General features: G+C 35.4%; 1 protein-coding gene and 1 long non-coding RNA gene across 7 annotated transcripts in view; one reads left to right on the forward strand and one right to left on the reverse strand.

Moving 5' to 3' along the window:
- The window catches only part of LOC147906840 (uncharacterized), a 51,315-nt gene extending 43,388 nt beyond the window's left edge, over positions 1-7,927 (reverse strand). The window contains exon 1 of the long non-coding RNA XR_015548038.1: positions 6,850-7,927. This is a non-coding gene — a long non-coding RNA (uncharacterized LOC147906840). The remainder of the gene's footprint in view (positions 1-6,849) is intronic.
- p120ctn (adherens junction protein p120) overlaps positions 1-13,407 on the forward strand; it is a 76,375-nt gene that overhangs the window by 45,394 nt on the left and 17,574 nt on the right. For 3 of the 6 annotated variants that reach the window (XM_087415245.1, XM_087415246.1, XM_087415250.1), the window contains exons 5-13: positions 101-383; positions 1,731-1,856; positions 3,801-4,420; positions 5,031-5,418; positions 7,936-7,953; positions 8,617-8,930; positions 9,577-9,880; positions 10,008-10,146; positions 10,679-10,802. In XM_087415245.1, coding sequence (XP_087271371.1) covers positions 101-383; positions 1,731-1,856; positions 3,801-4,420; positions 5,031-5,418; positions 7,936-7,953; positions 8,617-8,930; positions 9,577-9,880; positions 10,008-10,146; positions 10,679-10,802 — 2,316 coding nt within the window. The remainder of the gene's footprint in view (positions 1-100; positions 384-1,730; positions 1,857-3,800; positions 4,421-5,030; positions 5,419-7,935; positions 7,954-8,616; positions 8,931-9,576; positions 9,881-10,007; positions 10,147-10,678; positions 10,803-13,407) is intronic. The other 3 variants (XM_087415247.1, XM_087415248.1, XM_087415249.1) reach the window with 3 other exon arrangements.

Below are 13,407 nucleotides of genomic sequence, written 5' to 3' on the forward strand. Positions count from 1 at the left end.
GCGTACATGTTTCGCGCAGCGAAAATCCCGTTGAGTGAACACGCGCGAAAAAGAGAGGAACGAGATTTTGTGTGACTGACGGCGCGCTTCCTTCCTTCAGGTGACGACTGTGACGAAAGTCGTGCGTGAGGTTTCCCACATGGAGCCGGATCCGGGCGCGGTCAGTTACATGTCGGTGCCGTTAATGTCGCAAGACTATCAGCACGCGGACCCGCGCTACCCCGCGGACCCGTACATGGTCAGCTTCGACCATTACGACCCGTACCTGGGCTACCCGCCACAGCCAGGATACCCGGGACCCCATGGCATCTACATGCCACGCTCGCATTCTCCCCACAGCCCCCACAGCCCGTCGGAACACAGTCGTGCTTCGCCGCCACACGGTACGTAACTATCACTCATCTCTTCTCACTCTCCGATCTGATTACTTTCAGCTGTCGTAAACAGCGTAAACAGCACTGTCAGTGACAAATTTATCCATGAGAGAATTGAACGAATGTATTATTTATTGTAATGTAATGCCGCTTGTCAAGTTTAAATTTTTAGTTCATGATATATATCCAACAAATTTTTATACGTATAAATATATGGTAATATGTAAACTTGAATGAAATATTAAATTGAATTTAATATATTGTTTATTGTCATGTACAAGTTTATATTAGGTGTTGGAATTAATTCGTAGCGTTTTTAATGAAAGAATGTTATTTATTTCACATGAGCATTAAAAAATACATTAATGAAAGTACTTCCCATCACTTGTAAAACGCTACGAATTAATTCCAACACCTAATACATTTATATTATACATGTATAAAGGACGATCTAAAAATTTAAAATTTACAAGTGATATTATACTATAATATGTAACATTAATTATCAATTTGTGCTTTGTACTCTTAGCTAAGGCTATATTCAGAAAAAAATCTTACTGATGTTGTGACAACCTCATCTTTTTTATTGTTCTAAAACTTTGGCTAGAATAATTTTTGATTAGGACAACAAAAAAGTTGTGGTTGGTCATATATCAACAAAATTTTTTTATACTAAATTCAATTTAATATTCTGTTCAATAGGGGATATACATATATATTTGTTTTCAAAGTTTATTCATATATATATATATATATACATACAGGGGATGCATAAAATAATGTGAACACCTTGGAAGTACACATTACTTGCTTGTCTTCATTCGCCTTTAATACACTTTAAAATCATTCTATTTTTTTCAAGATTCGTCTGTTCTTTAAAATTTCAACATTTTTCTTAGTCAGCGCAATCGCCTGATTGAAACATCACCTAACATCATTGTGAGCTTTGGAGAGTAGAATAAGAAATAAATTTCTTCTTCCAACGTCTTTTAAACAATTGGAAAATGTTCTTAGAAGAATTACAATGAACTATTTGAGCATTATCTTCTAACAAAAATGAAGTTTGTATTAAAGAAAAATGATAGGTCGACCTATTAATGAAACAAATACTTTCCAGGTATTTTCACATTATTTTGTCTACCTCTTGTAAATAAGGTAATTTAAAAGTTTAAAATTAGCATTAGTATTACAAAAATAAAACGATAATTTCTAAGCAAAACTTTTTCTCCGTGCCGAGAGAGATTAAATGTAACCGTTTCGAAGACGTTATCTTATTTCTACGACGTCTCGTGGGAGAGATGGCGCACCAAGTGAATCTTCGATAACAACATAAACACGGTGATCTGTTTTCCGCAGAGTACATGCGCAAGGGTGCACCCTACGTGGAGGGTAGCTATAACGACATCGACCCCGGCTTAAACCCCGCTTTGCAGGACCATTATCGCATTACTCCAAGTCCAGGCGGTCCCGGGGATCAGTATGGTAGGTGGACCAGACTGCAACAAGTGCGATCCGAGGAGGTCTCGTGTTCGCCAGGGCGGCTGGCAAATTCGATTTTAGCGCGCCGTTCACCCAGGCGTTCACGTGACCGCGATCAGATCGTGTCACGTGGGAAAAAAACTCCCTCGTACTACGAGGATACCGCATAATTCACTTCGATTATCTCCCGAACGTTACTCCACGTTCGAGATCGAATCGGCAGCACGCGGAATATGGATGGCTCCGGCGAGCCCTCTCAACATCTTCTTCATGGTGGAGGTCACATCCACCATTTATCTAACTTGTGTCCCTCTGGTCTCCTTTTCCCCTTCCATCTGTTAAATGACTTCTTTAATATCAAAACGTGGATTAATATTCCCTCCTCTTGAACTTTCGTTTGTGACTTTATGTCACTTATTATACGTTCGGATTCCCGAATGCTCTCTACATTGTTAGATATTAAAAAAACAGTGATAACCCAATTCTCTTGAGTTAAATGACATTTTGTTATTTTTAACTTCTATATAAGTTAAAAGCAATTCATTTCTGTAGTCTGAAAGTAAATATTATTAACATATTGAGTAAATAATAAACTAAATTTGAGTCAAATTTAATATAATTTCTTCAATTAAATTGTTTAACATCGTTGTTTTATTAATTAAATTAATAACATATTGTGTAGGAGTAGTGGTGATCTATAGAAACAATTAAAAACAACTCAAATTGGTATAATTTGACATTATGAATTTAACAGTAGTTACCAAAGTGATACTACATTGTTATTTATAATATTAAATATCATTTTATTACTCCTTACTTAACATTACGGGAATAAAAGAAGGATAAAATGGTACTTGAATGTTTTGACTGTACATTATCAACTAAAAGTAGCTAAAAAAGCCAATATCAGTAAAAAGATTTTTTTTCATAAAGACTTTTCTCTTGAGACCAACTGCAAAAAACAAAACAAATTAATTATTTAGCTTTTAATGGGGCTCTTGCAGTGCAATTACCATACTTTGCTGCAGAGTTAGGTAAATAACTTTTAAACAAGTAAGTGGATTCAAATGAACTTTTGCAAGAATATTTATTAGTTTTATTAGTATACATGAAAAATTTGATTGAATTCCTAATGCTATTTCCTCATCAAATTTCCAAATAAGCACTGCACGTGATTTTACATAAGATCCAAGGCAAGTAAAAAAATTAAATAACTTTTAAACCAATAAGAGAATTGTTCTCAGATTTTATAATATAACTCATCAGATTTTATAACTCAGACATAATAATAGAATTTATAAAATTTGTATATTTTTAGTAATTCCGAATTATAATATATTCTTAAAGTTATCCATTTTCTATTAAATGCGATTGAAAAATGACGTTATCTTTTTTCCGTGATCATTACGTAAAGTCGGACAGACGTTGCACGTATAAGAGACTTAATTTAATCTGCCACGACAAAATTATATTTTAATTCTGACCCGCGATATAATTTTCTCTGAATTTAATTCGAAACCACATTGCTTCTTTTTTCAATGTCCGTTTCGTTTATGAAATTAAATGGAACATTAATATATTCGTGAAATAGAAAGTATATATTGCAATTAAAATTAATAATTGTCATAAATTGTCATAAATTGCAATTAAAATTAATAATTGTCACAAGCAACTAAAAGTTTTGGATATAAATGATTAACGATATTCATATTACGTCGTATTTCCAATAATTTATACGATATGTTGTTTTCCAAAGCAACATGTGTATCTCTTGAATGACATTAATATCTTCGAATCTTGAAGTGCAAAGATAAGCAGTTATCGCTGGAGATAAACGTAAGTGAATTATGCGCTTTCGAGAGTGAGACTTCCTTTGGGCGACAACTTCGATAAAAACGATATTAAATCGTAACCAAGATTAGTAATCGATGGCCTTTTCCGTTGCAGATGAGAGTAAAGTGGCCTATGGCTACGTGTCACCGTCGCCGTACGGTCCTGTGGGATACGTGCCCGCCGTGGGGGTGGGACCAGTGCCAAGCGATGTACCCGGCTACGAAGAAGGCCACCCGGGAGTGCCCCTCACGTCGGCTGTGCCACCCGGCATCTTCGAGGACGAGGTGCACCTCCAACGGCTGCAGTCGCGTCATCCGGTGGTGCCCGGTATGGCGAGCCCACTCGACGATGAGCAGAAGTCCATGCGCTGGCGGGATCCGAATCTCTCCGAGGTGATCGGCTTCCTGAGCAATCCCAATAATATAATCAAGGCAAACGCGGCTGCGTATCTGCAGCACCTTTGCTATATGGATGACCCAAATAAGCAGAAGACGCGTAGCCTTGGTGGCATACCGCCGCTGGTGCAGCTGCTGGACCACGACAATCCAGACGTGTACAGGAACGCGTGCGGCGCGCTACGGAATCTGTCGTATGGACGACAGAATGACGAGAACAAGCGCGCGATCAAGAATGCGGGCGGCGTGCCGTCTTTGATCAACCTGCTACGACGGACGTCCGATGCGGAAGTCAAGGAGCTTGTCACGGGAGTGCTGTGGAACTTGTCTTCGTGCGAAGTAAGCGGTCCCTCGAAGTGCGTCCTTTCATCGCGCGATTAGGAAAATTAGAAAAAAGAGAAACTTTTCGTGCTCCTCTATTTGTTTACATTGAGCGTTTCTTAGGTACTGTCTAATATTTTGGGAGTTGATTTTTGAACTCATTTTATGAAGAAAAGTTCATGTATCATTTCAAACTTCAAAGGCCCTGTTTCTGATACAGAATGTTGAAAGTTTAATAAATAAAATTATTGTTCTTTCATTGTCAAATTATACCTATAATTATATCTAATTTGAATTATTTTTAATCATTCTTATAGGTCGCCACTATTTCTATTCAATATGTTAATTTAATTAAAATAATAGAGTTAAACAATTTAATTCAAGAAATGTATTCAGTTTGACCTAAATATTTAGTTCATCATTTACTAATTATTACATTAACATGGACGTTGTTTACTTTGAACCTAAGCAATTTCATCATAGAAATGGATCGATTTACATTTTAACATATATTATGGAAGTTAAAAATAATAAAACATTGTTTATAATTCAAGAAATTGGGTTACCATTGCTCTTTTGAAATCTAATAGTTCTTCTGACTTCTGCTAACTTTTAACATGCATTTCAGGATCTGAAGAGGTCGATCATCGACGATGGCGTGACGATGGTGGTGAGCAACATAATAATACCTCACAGCGGTTGGGACCCGAGCTCGTCGAGCGGCGAGACTTGCTGGTCCACCGTGTTCAGAAACGCGTCCGGCGTGCTGAGGAACGTATCGAGCGCGGGCGAGTACGCGCGGAAGAACCTGCGCGAGTGCGAGGGCCTGGTGGACGCGCTGCTCTACGTCGTGCGTTCCGCGATCGAAAAGTCCAACATCGGCAACAAGATCGTCGAGAACTGTGTGTGCATCCTGAGGAACCTGAGCTACCGTTGTCAGGAGGTGGAAGACCCTAATTACGACAAGCACCCGATCCAGTCCACGGTGCAGAACAGAGTCACCGCACCCGCGAAAGGTGAGCCTAGGAAGTGCAGTAGGGGAACTTGTTTGAAGGAATCGATGCGCGACAGCAGTCTATATTTCTTTTCTTTCTCTACCTTCTTCAGGAAGGAAGAAAAGAAAAAAAAGTCGAGAGAATTAATCTAACTTTAATTCAAATTTAAGCTGCATTTTTAATCTGATCGAAAGATATAAAAGTAGAATTGTTACGTATACAAAAACAATTTTAATTTATCAGGTGTACCTTAATTTCAATTTATTTTCACTTCTCTTATTTATTTTTTATCACTAATTAACACATAAAAACATGGTAAAAAATCTCGCATTAGAAGTTTTAATTTTACTACAAAAATGGAAATTGGGAAAATGCGAGACGCGTTTTTATATCTTTCAGTCAGATTAAGCTTAATTAAATTAATAAAAAGTAATTTTCTCATTTCTTCAAGGATTGAACGCTAGATTTCTCGTATCGAGAGTGACGCGAAGACAAATGTGCAATCGGGAAATTATTTTATAATAAAAGTACAATAAATTTGCATAGATAACCGTGAACGTGCAGCGTAGTACTTAATGGTGTACTTTACGGGGAAAAATAAATTGCGAAGATAGAGGGATATCTCGAGCGTTGCTTTTGGACCGAGTATGTTTTCCCGCAACATGCAGGAGTCTCCCTCGGTATGCATGTAGCTGCAGTCAGAGCGTTTGTGTGTGTGTGTGTGTGTGTGTGTGTGTGTGTGTGTGCGCGCGCGTGTGTGCGTGTGTGTGCGTGTGTGTGTATGTGTGTATGTGTGTATAAAGATTGGGTGGGACAAGTGAGGAGAGGAGGTAAATGATTCACCCCTTAAACCAACCATGAAATTAGATCGGAGGGGACATGCAGCTTCCCTGTTGCAGACACTCTTCCATTGTGCAAAACTATCGCGACGTCGGCCTTTAAAAACAGTTAATTATCTCGCGTTAAATTCAGACAAAACTATTCGTCGAGATCTCTTATTTTAGCACACGTTTATATTTATTTTTTCACTGTCGAGTTTGATTCGATTTTTTAAATCACATTGTCGCGCGAACGTTCGGATTTTTTTTTTTTTCCATAAAAACCATCCGAAATATTTACGTGCGAGTTGTTGAAATATTTACGATTACATTTATTCGAAATAAGTAACATTGGCCCGAATGAAATTGTACCATTAATTCTCCCACTCGCGTTTCACGGACACGAAGCCCGCTGATATTTTACGGGCGCGTAGTCGGTAGTTTGTAGATAGTTAGTTTACGTAGCGTATTAAATTTGATTAAAACTTCCGGGCCAGTTTACCGAGATGAGGTAGCGCGAGGACGAAATTTGTATCGCTTCGTAAACCGTAAATAACGCACTTAGAAAAGTGACGATAGCAAAACGTTGCAATTAAGGGTAGATGATTTGCTGTAGATAGACAACTGTACTCACAATCTCCTTCCGCAATTAATTCATCCCAGACTGTCCTTGGTTTCGATTTAATTTGCCTTTTACTGGTTTCAAGACGGATGGATGTATACAGTGTGTCCAGAAATCCATTCCCATACTTCAAATGTGACACAACTAAAAAAAAAGAAATAATTTTAGAATTATTATATCAAGAATAAAGTAGATATCTAAATTCTTTAGAATGGAATCTCACTTTAAGAAGTGAAAAATGAGCTCGACTATAGAAAAACAGTTCAATTTTCAATCTTTAAAAAGTAAGATTTCACTCTTCAGAAGAGTGAGATTCACTCTGAAAGTTTTAAAGAGTAAAGATTACTCTATCAATCATCAAAGTAAACTAACTTAACTTCACAGTCCGCCAAATAACTTGTGCCGTTCTTCAGGTTTTTAAAGACATCATAATATTTCCTATAAGAGTGATACATTTGAGTTGTCATTTTTGTAAATAAAAAGAAAATTTCTACGGAGAATATTTGGAGTTAAGACAGTTTTGATAATCAAAGTTTGATAATCAAAGTTTAAAGAAGAAATTTCTTATTTTAAATTTCTTTTAACTGATAAATATAAACTGCTGGTGATATTTCGCGATAAATCACTTTTTACAAATTATTCTGGATCTGTTATAATTTTGTAAAACATAAAATGTTACAACTAAAAAAAGGTGATTTTTAAAGGTCGTAAAACGAAAATAATTTTTGAATATATTTTTCTTGAATATTATTTGATTAGTCGATAAGTTTCAAGTTAAAAATAGTTTTATCCCTTTTCTAAACTTAATGTTTTGAATTATGTCACTTTCGAAGGGGAACAAAATATATATACATATACAACGAATATATCTTTACATATCTCTGTATTGATTGAGTTGTTTGTCTCCTCCCCCCTTTCTCTCTCTCTCTATCTCTCTCTCTCTTTTAGACAACATTTAATTATCCCTAGTATGTCCTAGTTGAACACTTAAAGAGTTTTTCCTTCTTTCGGTTTATTTTGGGATTCCGTTGACGAATCACACAGATTTTTTATGAATCCTAGCTCAGCATGGATTAAACTGTGTTTCAATCTTTTTAGCATACAGTTTATGTCAAGGTAAGCCCCCTCTTGCAATTCCATTGGTAAATTAGTTTCCGTTCGAAGACATATAGTTATTGCATGCTTTGCCTTGCCAGATCGTAAGCCGACTACGTTGCATTATATATTGAGTTATGAATTTATATTTTCCCTATAAAAATAATTATTTCTTTTTTCTTTTTATTTAATGTTGTAACTGCTATGTTCTTAAGCGATGATTTATACTTCTGTATACACTGTCTATGTATTTGCAAAATTGACCAAAATTCCGAAACAAAATTGACCGACAATGAACAAATTCAGCGAGCTTGCTGCGAAGTTTGGCATATGGTTTACAATTTCGTTTCTAATTTCGTTTATTACGTAGATAAATGGCTCGTTTAATTTAGCAGGTTAGTTAGAAAATTTAGAAGTGTGTAACAGGCGCCTTAGGAACACGAATATGCGAATCGCACTTGTCTCGATATCGCTCAATGTTGCTCGATGTTTCACCGACTTGCTGTTGCAAATACCTATCGCGGAATAAGGAATCTTATAGAAAGTGATTCGATAATTGGACACAATTTAATCTAATTCCGAATATCAAAACTCAATGTGACATTTGCCTCTTTGGTTTCGTAATATTCCCAGTGTAATTCCCTGACGGCTTATTAATACGGATCCTCTGTAATTCTGCTCTAGGTGAGAATCTGGGTTGCTTCGGCGGGAGCAAGAAGAAGAAGGATGGCCAGCCGGTTCAAAAGGAGACCACCGCGTCACGTACGACGAGTCCGCGGACCGAACCAGTCAGGGGAATGGAATTGCTCTGGCAGCCGGAAGTGGTCCAATCGTATCTTAGTCTCCTGCAAACGTGTTCGAATCCGGAAACGTTGGAGGCTGCTGCAGGAGCTCTGCAAAATCTCGCGGCTTGCTACTGGCAGCCGAGCATCGAGATTCGCGCGGCCGTACGCAAGGAAAAAGGTCTCCCTATATTAGTGGAGCTCTTGAGAATGGAGGTAATTACATGGTGTCGAATATTTAATTTAGCGAACACGCAAAGAGAACCTACGCGATTATAAAATGCAGATGTTAAATTAAATTATAAATTAAATAAATGATTAAATTAATTAGATTATATTTGAACTGCCTCAATGGAATATTATCCAATATTAATTTAATTATTAGGTGTTGGAATTAATTCGTAGCGTTTTTAATGAAAGAATGTTATTTATTTCACATGAGCATTAAAAAATACATTAATGAAAGTACTTCCCATCACTTGTAAAACGCTACGAATTAATTCCAACACCTAATATTTTACTTGCTTTCTCCATTAATCGTATGAAGTGTTACTCACACTGACGCTTGTTCTAATTTCATATTTGTATAACAATTTCTGATATCTAATTTTATATATTATGCTTTACGGTCTACACTTCCAATGTTTGTAGAAAGTTATTAATGGATAGTATATGCATTGTTAATTTTACTGCAGTAAATAACAAGAAAATATCTTTTTTTAGTTTCTGATATCTATGTCTTAAGTTAGTTATATGTATATTTAATACGTATTGATAATATTTAATATTTATAACTCTGTGAAATGAGTAAAATTTAATATTGTGACCACAAACATTAGATTAACGTATTTTCTGTGACTAGGTGGACCGAGTAGTCTGCGCGGTCGCAACCGCGCTCAGAAACTTGGCGATAGACCAACGCAATAAGGAGCTAATAGGCAAATATGCAATGAGGGATCTCATCCAGAAGCTGCCGTCTGGAAATAATCAGCACGATCAGGGTACAAGCGATGACACGATTGCCGCGGTGCTCGCGACTCTAAACGAGGTCATCAAGAAGAACGCCGAGTTTTCGCGGTCATTGCTCGACGCCGGCGGTGTCGATAGACTGATGAACATCACCAGGCAACGCCAGAAATACACGCCGCGCGTTCTTAAATTTGCAGGTAATATTTCGAAACCGAATTTCAATAATTGTCCGATAATATGCATCGTTAAAACATCAATAGTCGATTTAATGAATCCGCCATTATATCAATAGATAGAAATTATTCCATTTGTGTGTATTTTTAGGGCAAGTACTATTCACTATGTGGCAACATCAAGAGTTGCGAGACGTGTACAAGAAGCACGGTTGGAAGGAGCAAGACTTCGTCACAAAAACTGTTGCCGCCAGGAATTCAGGGCCTAATTCACCCAACAACGCTAACAGGTAATTATCGCTCATAATGGATATAATAAATAAAATTAGGTATATATATATATATATATATATATATATATATATATATATATATATATATATATAGCTGCCGTAATAATAGATAATTGAAATGTCGAGATGACAACATAATTATTAAATTTAATTAGTATTTATAATTAAAACTTACATTAAGTTACAAATATAGACGGTAGGATAATAATTTAAATTAATTTTTCGTTATTATAAGTTGGCTATCTTTCTGTAATTGTAAATAACCTTTATTTCTCTAAGTTTTATTTACAATTCTTTATTACAAATATCGAAAATATTAGAATTAATATGTTATCGTCATTAAATTAAGTTTATTTATTTTTTTCTAAGTATGAATTTATTATTTTCTGGTAATTTGATTTCTGGGACTCCGCTTATTTTTTGTTTATGGTTTATTCGTTTTGTCGTGTGAATTCACTTAGTTCGCGATACTTACTGCGGAGTCCTCACTCTTTTCTTTCGGGCAACTCGATTCTACGTTAAAATACAGCTACGATTGCAGCACTCTGAATCGACCGATGGCAAGCCAGGGAAGCACAAGATACGAGGATCGAACGATCCAGCGAGCGAACATGAATTCGAATAATGTCGGTCGACCTACTATATATCAATCAGTAAGTAATAATAACTAACAGCATCATTAAAATAAATATACGCCGCGTAGATACACACCATAGGATGAGAAAAGCGTATTCGAAGCGTAGGAAAAGAAATCACACGTGCACATTATATATGCAATTTGAGTCGTCGGTCTTACGAAAAAATTCACTAATATTTAGTAAATAAAAAAAAAGCAACGATTTTTGAAAATAACTATAAAAAACTCTCACTTTTAAAATGTGAAATCGCATTTAATGATACCGCAGATTTATCAATTTTTCTACATTTTTATATTTATATTTCACTCCATGTGTACTTATTATTAAATTGATTCACCACAAATTATTTAATGTGATAAGAAAAGTAATTAAAAATTTACTAATTTGATCACTTCTTTCATAAGACCGACGAAGTATTTCGTCCTATTAATCTCGATTGCCATGATAATTTTCTAATATTCGCGTCGTTATACAGATTAGAATTTAAGAATAGTCTTTCGACATAACTTCCTTGAACACACCAGATGGATCGTACACCAATAAATAATTATATTTAACTTTGTAGTTAGTGTTTACTTAGACTCGCAAAGTGATACAAACGCGACAAATACACAATTATGTACCTAGGACGATCGACGCAACTTTTGGCGCAATCGATTGTGCCAAAAAGAACAAACATCACTCCGTAATTTTTAATCGAACATACACAGCCATTGTAATTTGCGTGCTAAAACGTACATGATCGAATTGCATGATTTATGATTGTCTTCCTACAGTTTGGGTGATCTTGTAAGATTTCCATTTTTATCGTGCTTTCCGTAAGGTAGATGCAACAGAAAATTGTATGCATTAGAACGTTTTCCAAATTCGAACGAACATTTCTAATAAATGTTACTATGTCGAGTTAAAGATTAAAATTAGTCGCCATATGTAATACCGTGTTCATTAATGCGAATCTGGTTGTACAAGAATCCACATAAATGTTCACGCAACATTCACGCGAATTAACGCACGAGACCGGACCAAACTCCCACCTTTTAATAACGCGTAGCTACTTTCTAAATCCTGAAACTTTTTGCACGGTTTTCATAACGATTTTCCAACTTGCTACTTAATTTAACTAACTGCGCGAGAGGATCTCTAACGCGTAATGTAATCTTAGGAACGCACCGAGCAGTGTTGCTACTAACGACTTTAGGTCTAAGCGAGAATACTCGAGGTATTCGCATCATGTTGTACACTTTTGTCTCCGGAACAACGCACAAATTTACACTAACAGGAGCTATGGCTGACGTGATCACTGCCTAAACGAACACCCTCACACCATCACTAACGATGGCAATTATTTTGACTTCTAGCGTACAATGAGAAAGTAGTTTCACATACATCAATTGATTATCGAGAAAAAGTATTTGTATTGAGCTAGGAAGCGATTTCGATTTCCTATGCATTTTTCCAGTGCCCTGCTAGTTATATTTTATTATAGCGAGGTATAACACGCATTTACAACTAAATTATTACGTAGCTTATATAGTCTGTACTGTATACCCGATTTTGTATATAAGCTTAGGAATGATTATATTAATCTTATATACGTAAGTTACAATACACAGAATATAATTATTATGGGTGTTCGCAACGCCATATACGCCGTACTAAATTATTATCCCTTCAGTACGCCGTTTCATGAAAATTTATTTTGATGATAATACTATCGAATATAAAGCCTAACGGAAAATCACGTCAAATTGTTTAGCTTGTTGATGTGTAAATTGGAAGACTTTTTATAAGGGAAGATTTCATTTTTGTAACGCTAGAACATTTACTATAAAAAATATGGGTGTAGATTTAACATGTGTTTAAATAATTCTCATCGTATTGGTGTTGTTATAAATGTGAAGATTTAATACTATGGATTCTAAGGATGTATTACATGTATTTTTTTAATAAAATAAAATTATGAAAAAATTTTCAAATTTTTTTTTACATTGTATTTGAAAGTATACAATAAGTTTGGCGGCGATTTAGCATTTGGTTAAAAAATTATTTGAATAAGTAGCGTTTTAAAAAAATAATTAAAATAAAACGATATAAATTTTATTTAAACTATAAAATTGTATTTTTAAATATAAATACTGTCCTTATTGAACTATTTCATATGTTTATAATATTCATTTTTATACAGGAAGTACAAATTTCCAATTCCAGTCATTTTTTTGCAGACCTCTACACCTGGCATATCCTTAAATCTACTGTTTTTATACGAACACCAACACGGTGAGAATTATATAAACCACATGATGTTAAATCCACTTATTTTTTTAGAGTGTTTGAATCCTATTTCGCATTCCGTGCATAAAAAAGCACAATAAATCTCTTCCTAGATTAAATATTATTATATATAATTTTGTAGCACACGTACACACGTATACACAACACACGCGATTTCATGTGCGACTTTATATCATCTGTGTATCTCAGCTACGAATTTACTCACGTCACCGTCGGAATATTTATATTCTGTATTTAGCCGATTACTAAACGCAATGTAACAAACAGGAGCAATTACTTGAAAATATGTATATTAGATAGCCTATATACCTGATTGCAAATAAAGGTC

The sequence above is a fragment of the Acromyrmex echinatior genome, chromosome 17 (assembly GCF_024713525.1).
Source record: "Acromyrmex echinatior isolate Ae372 chromosome 17, ASM2471352v2, whole genome shotgun sequence".
Classification (NCBI taxonomy): Eukaryota; Metazoa; Arthropoda; class Insecta; order Hymenoptera; family Formicidae; genus Acromyrmex; species Acromyrmex echinatior.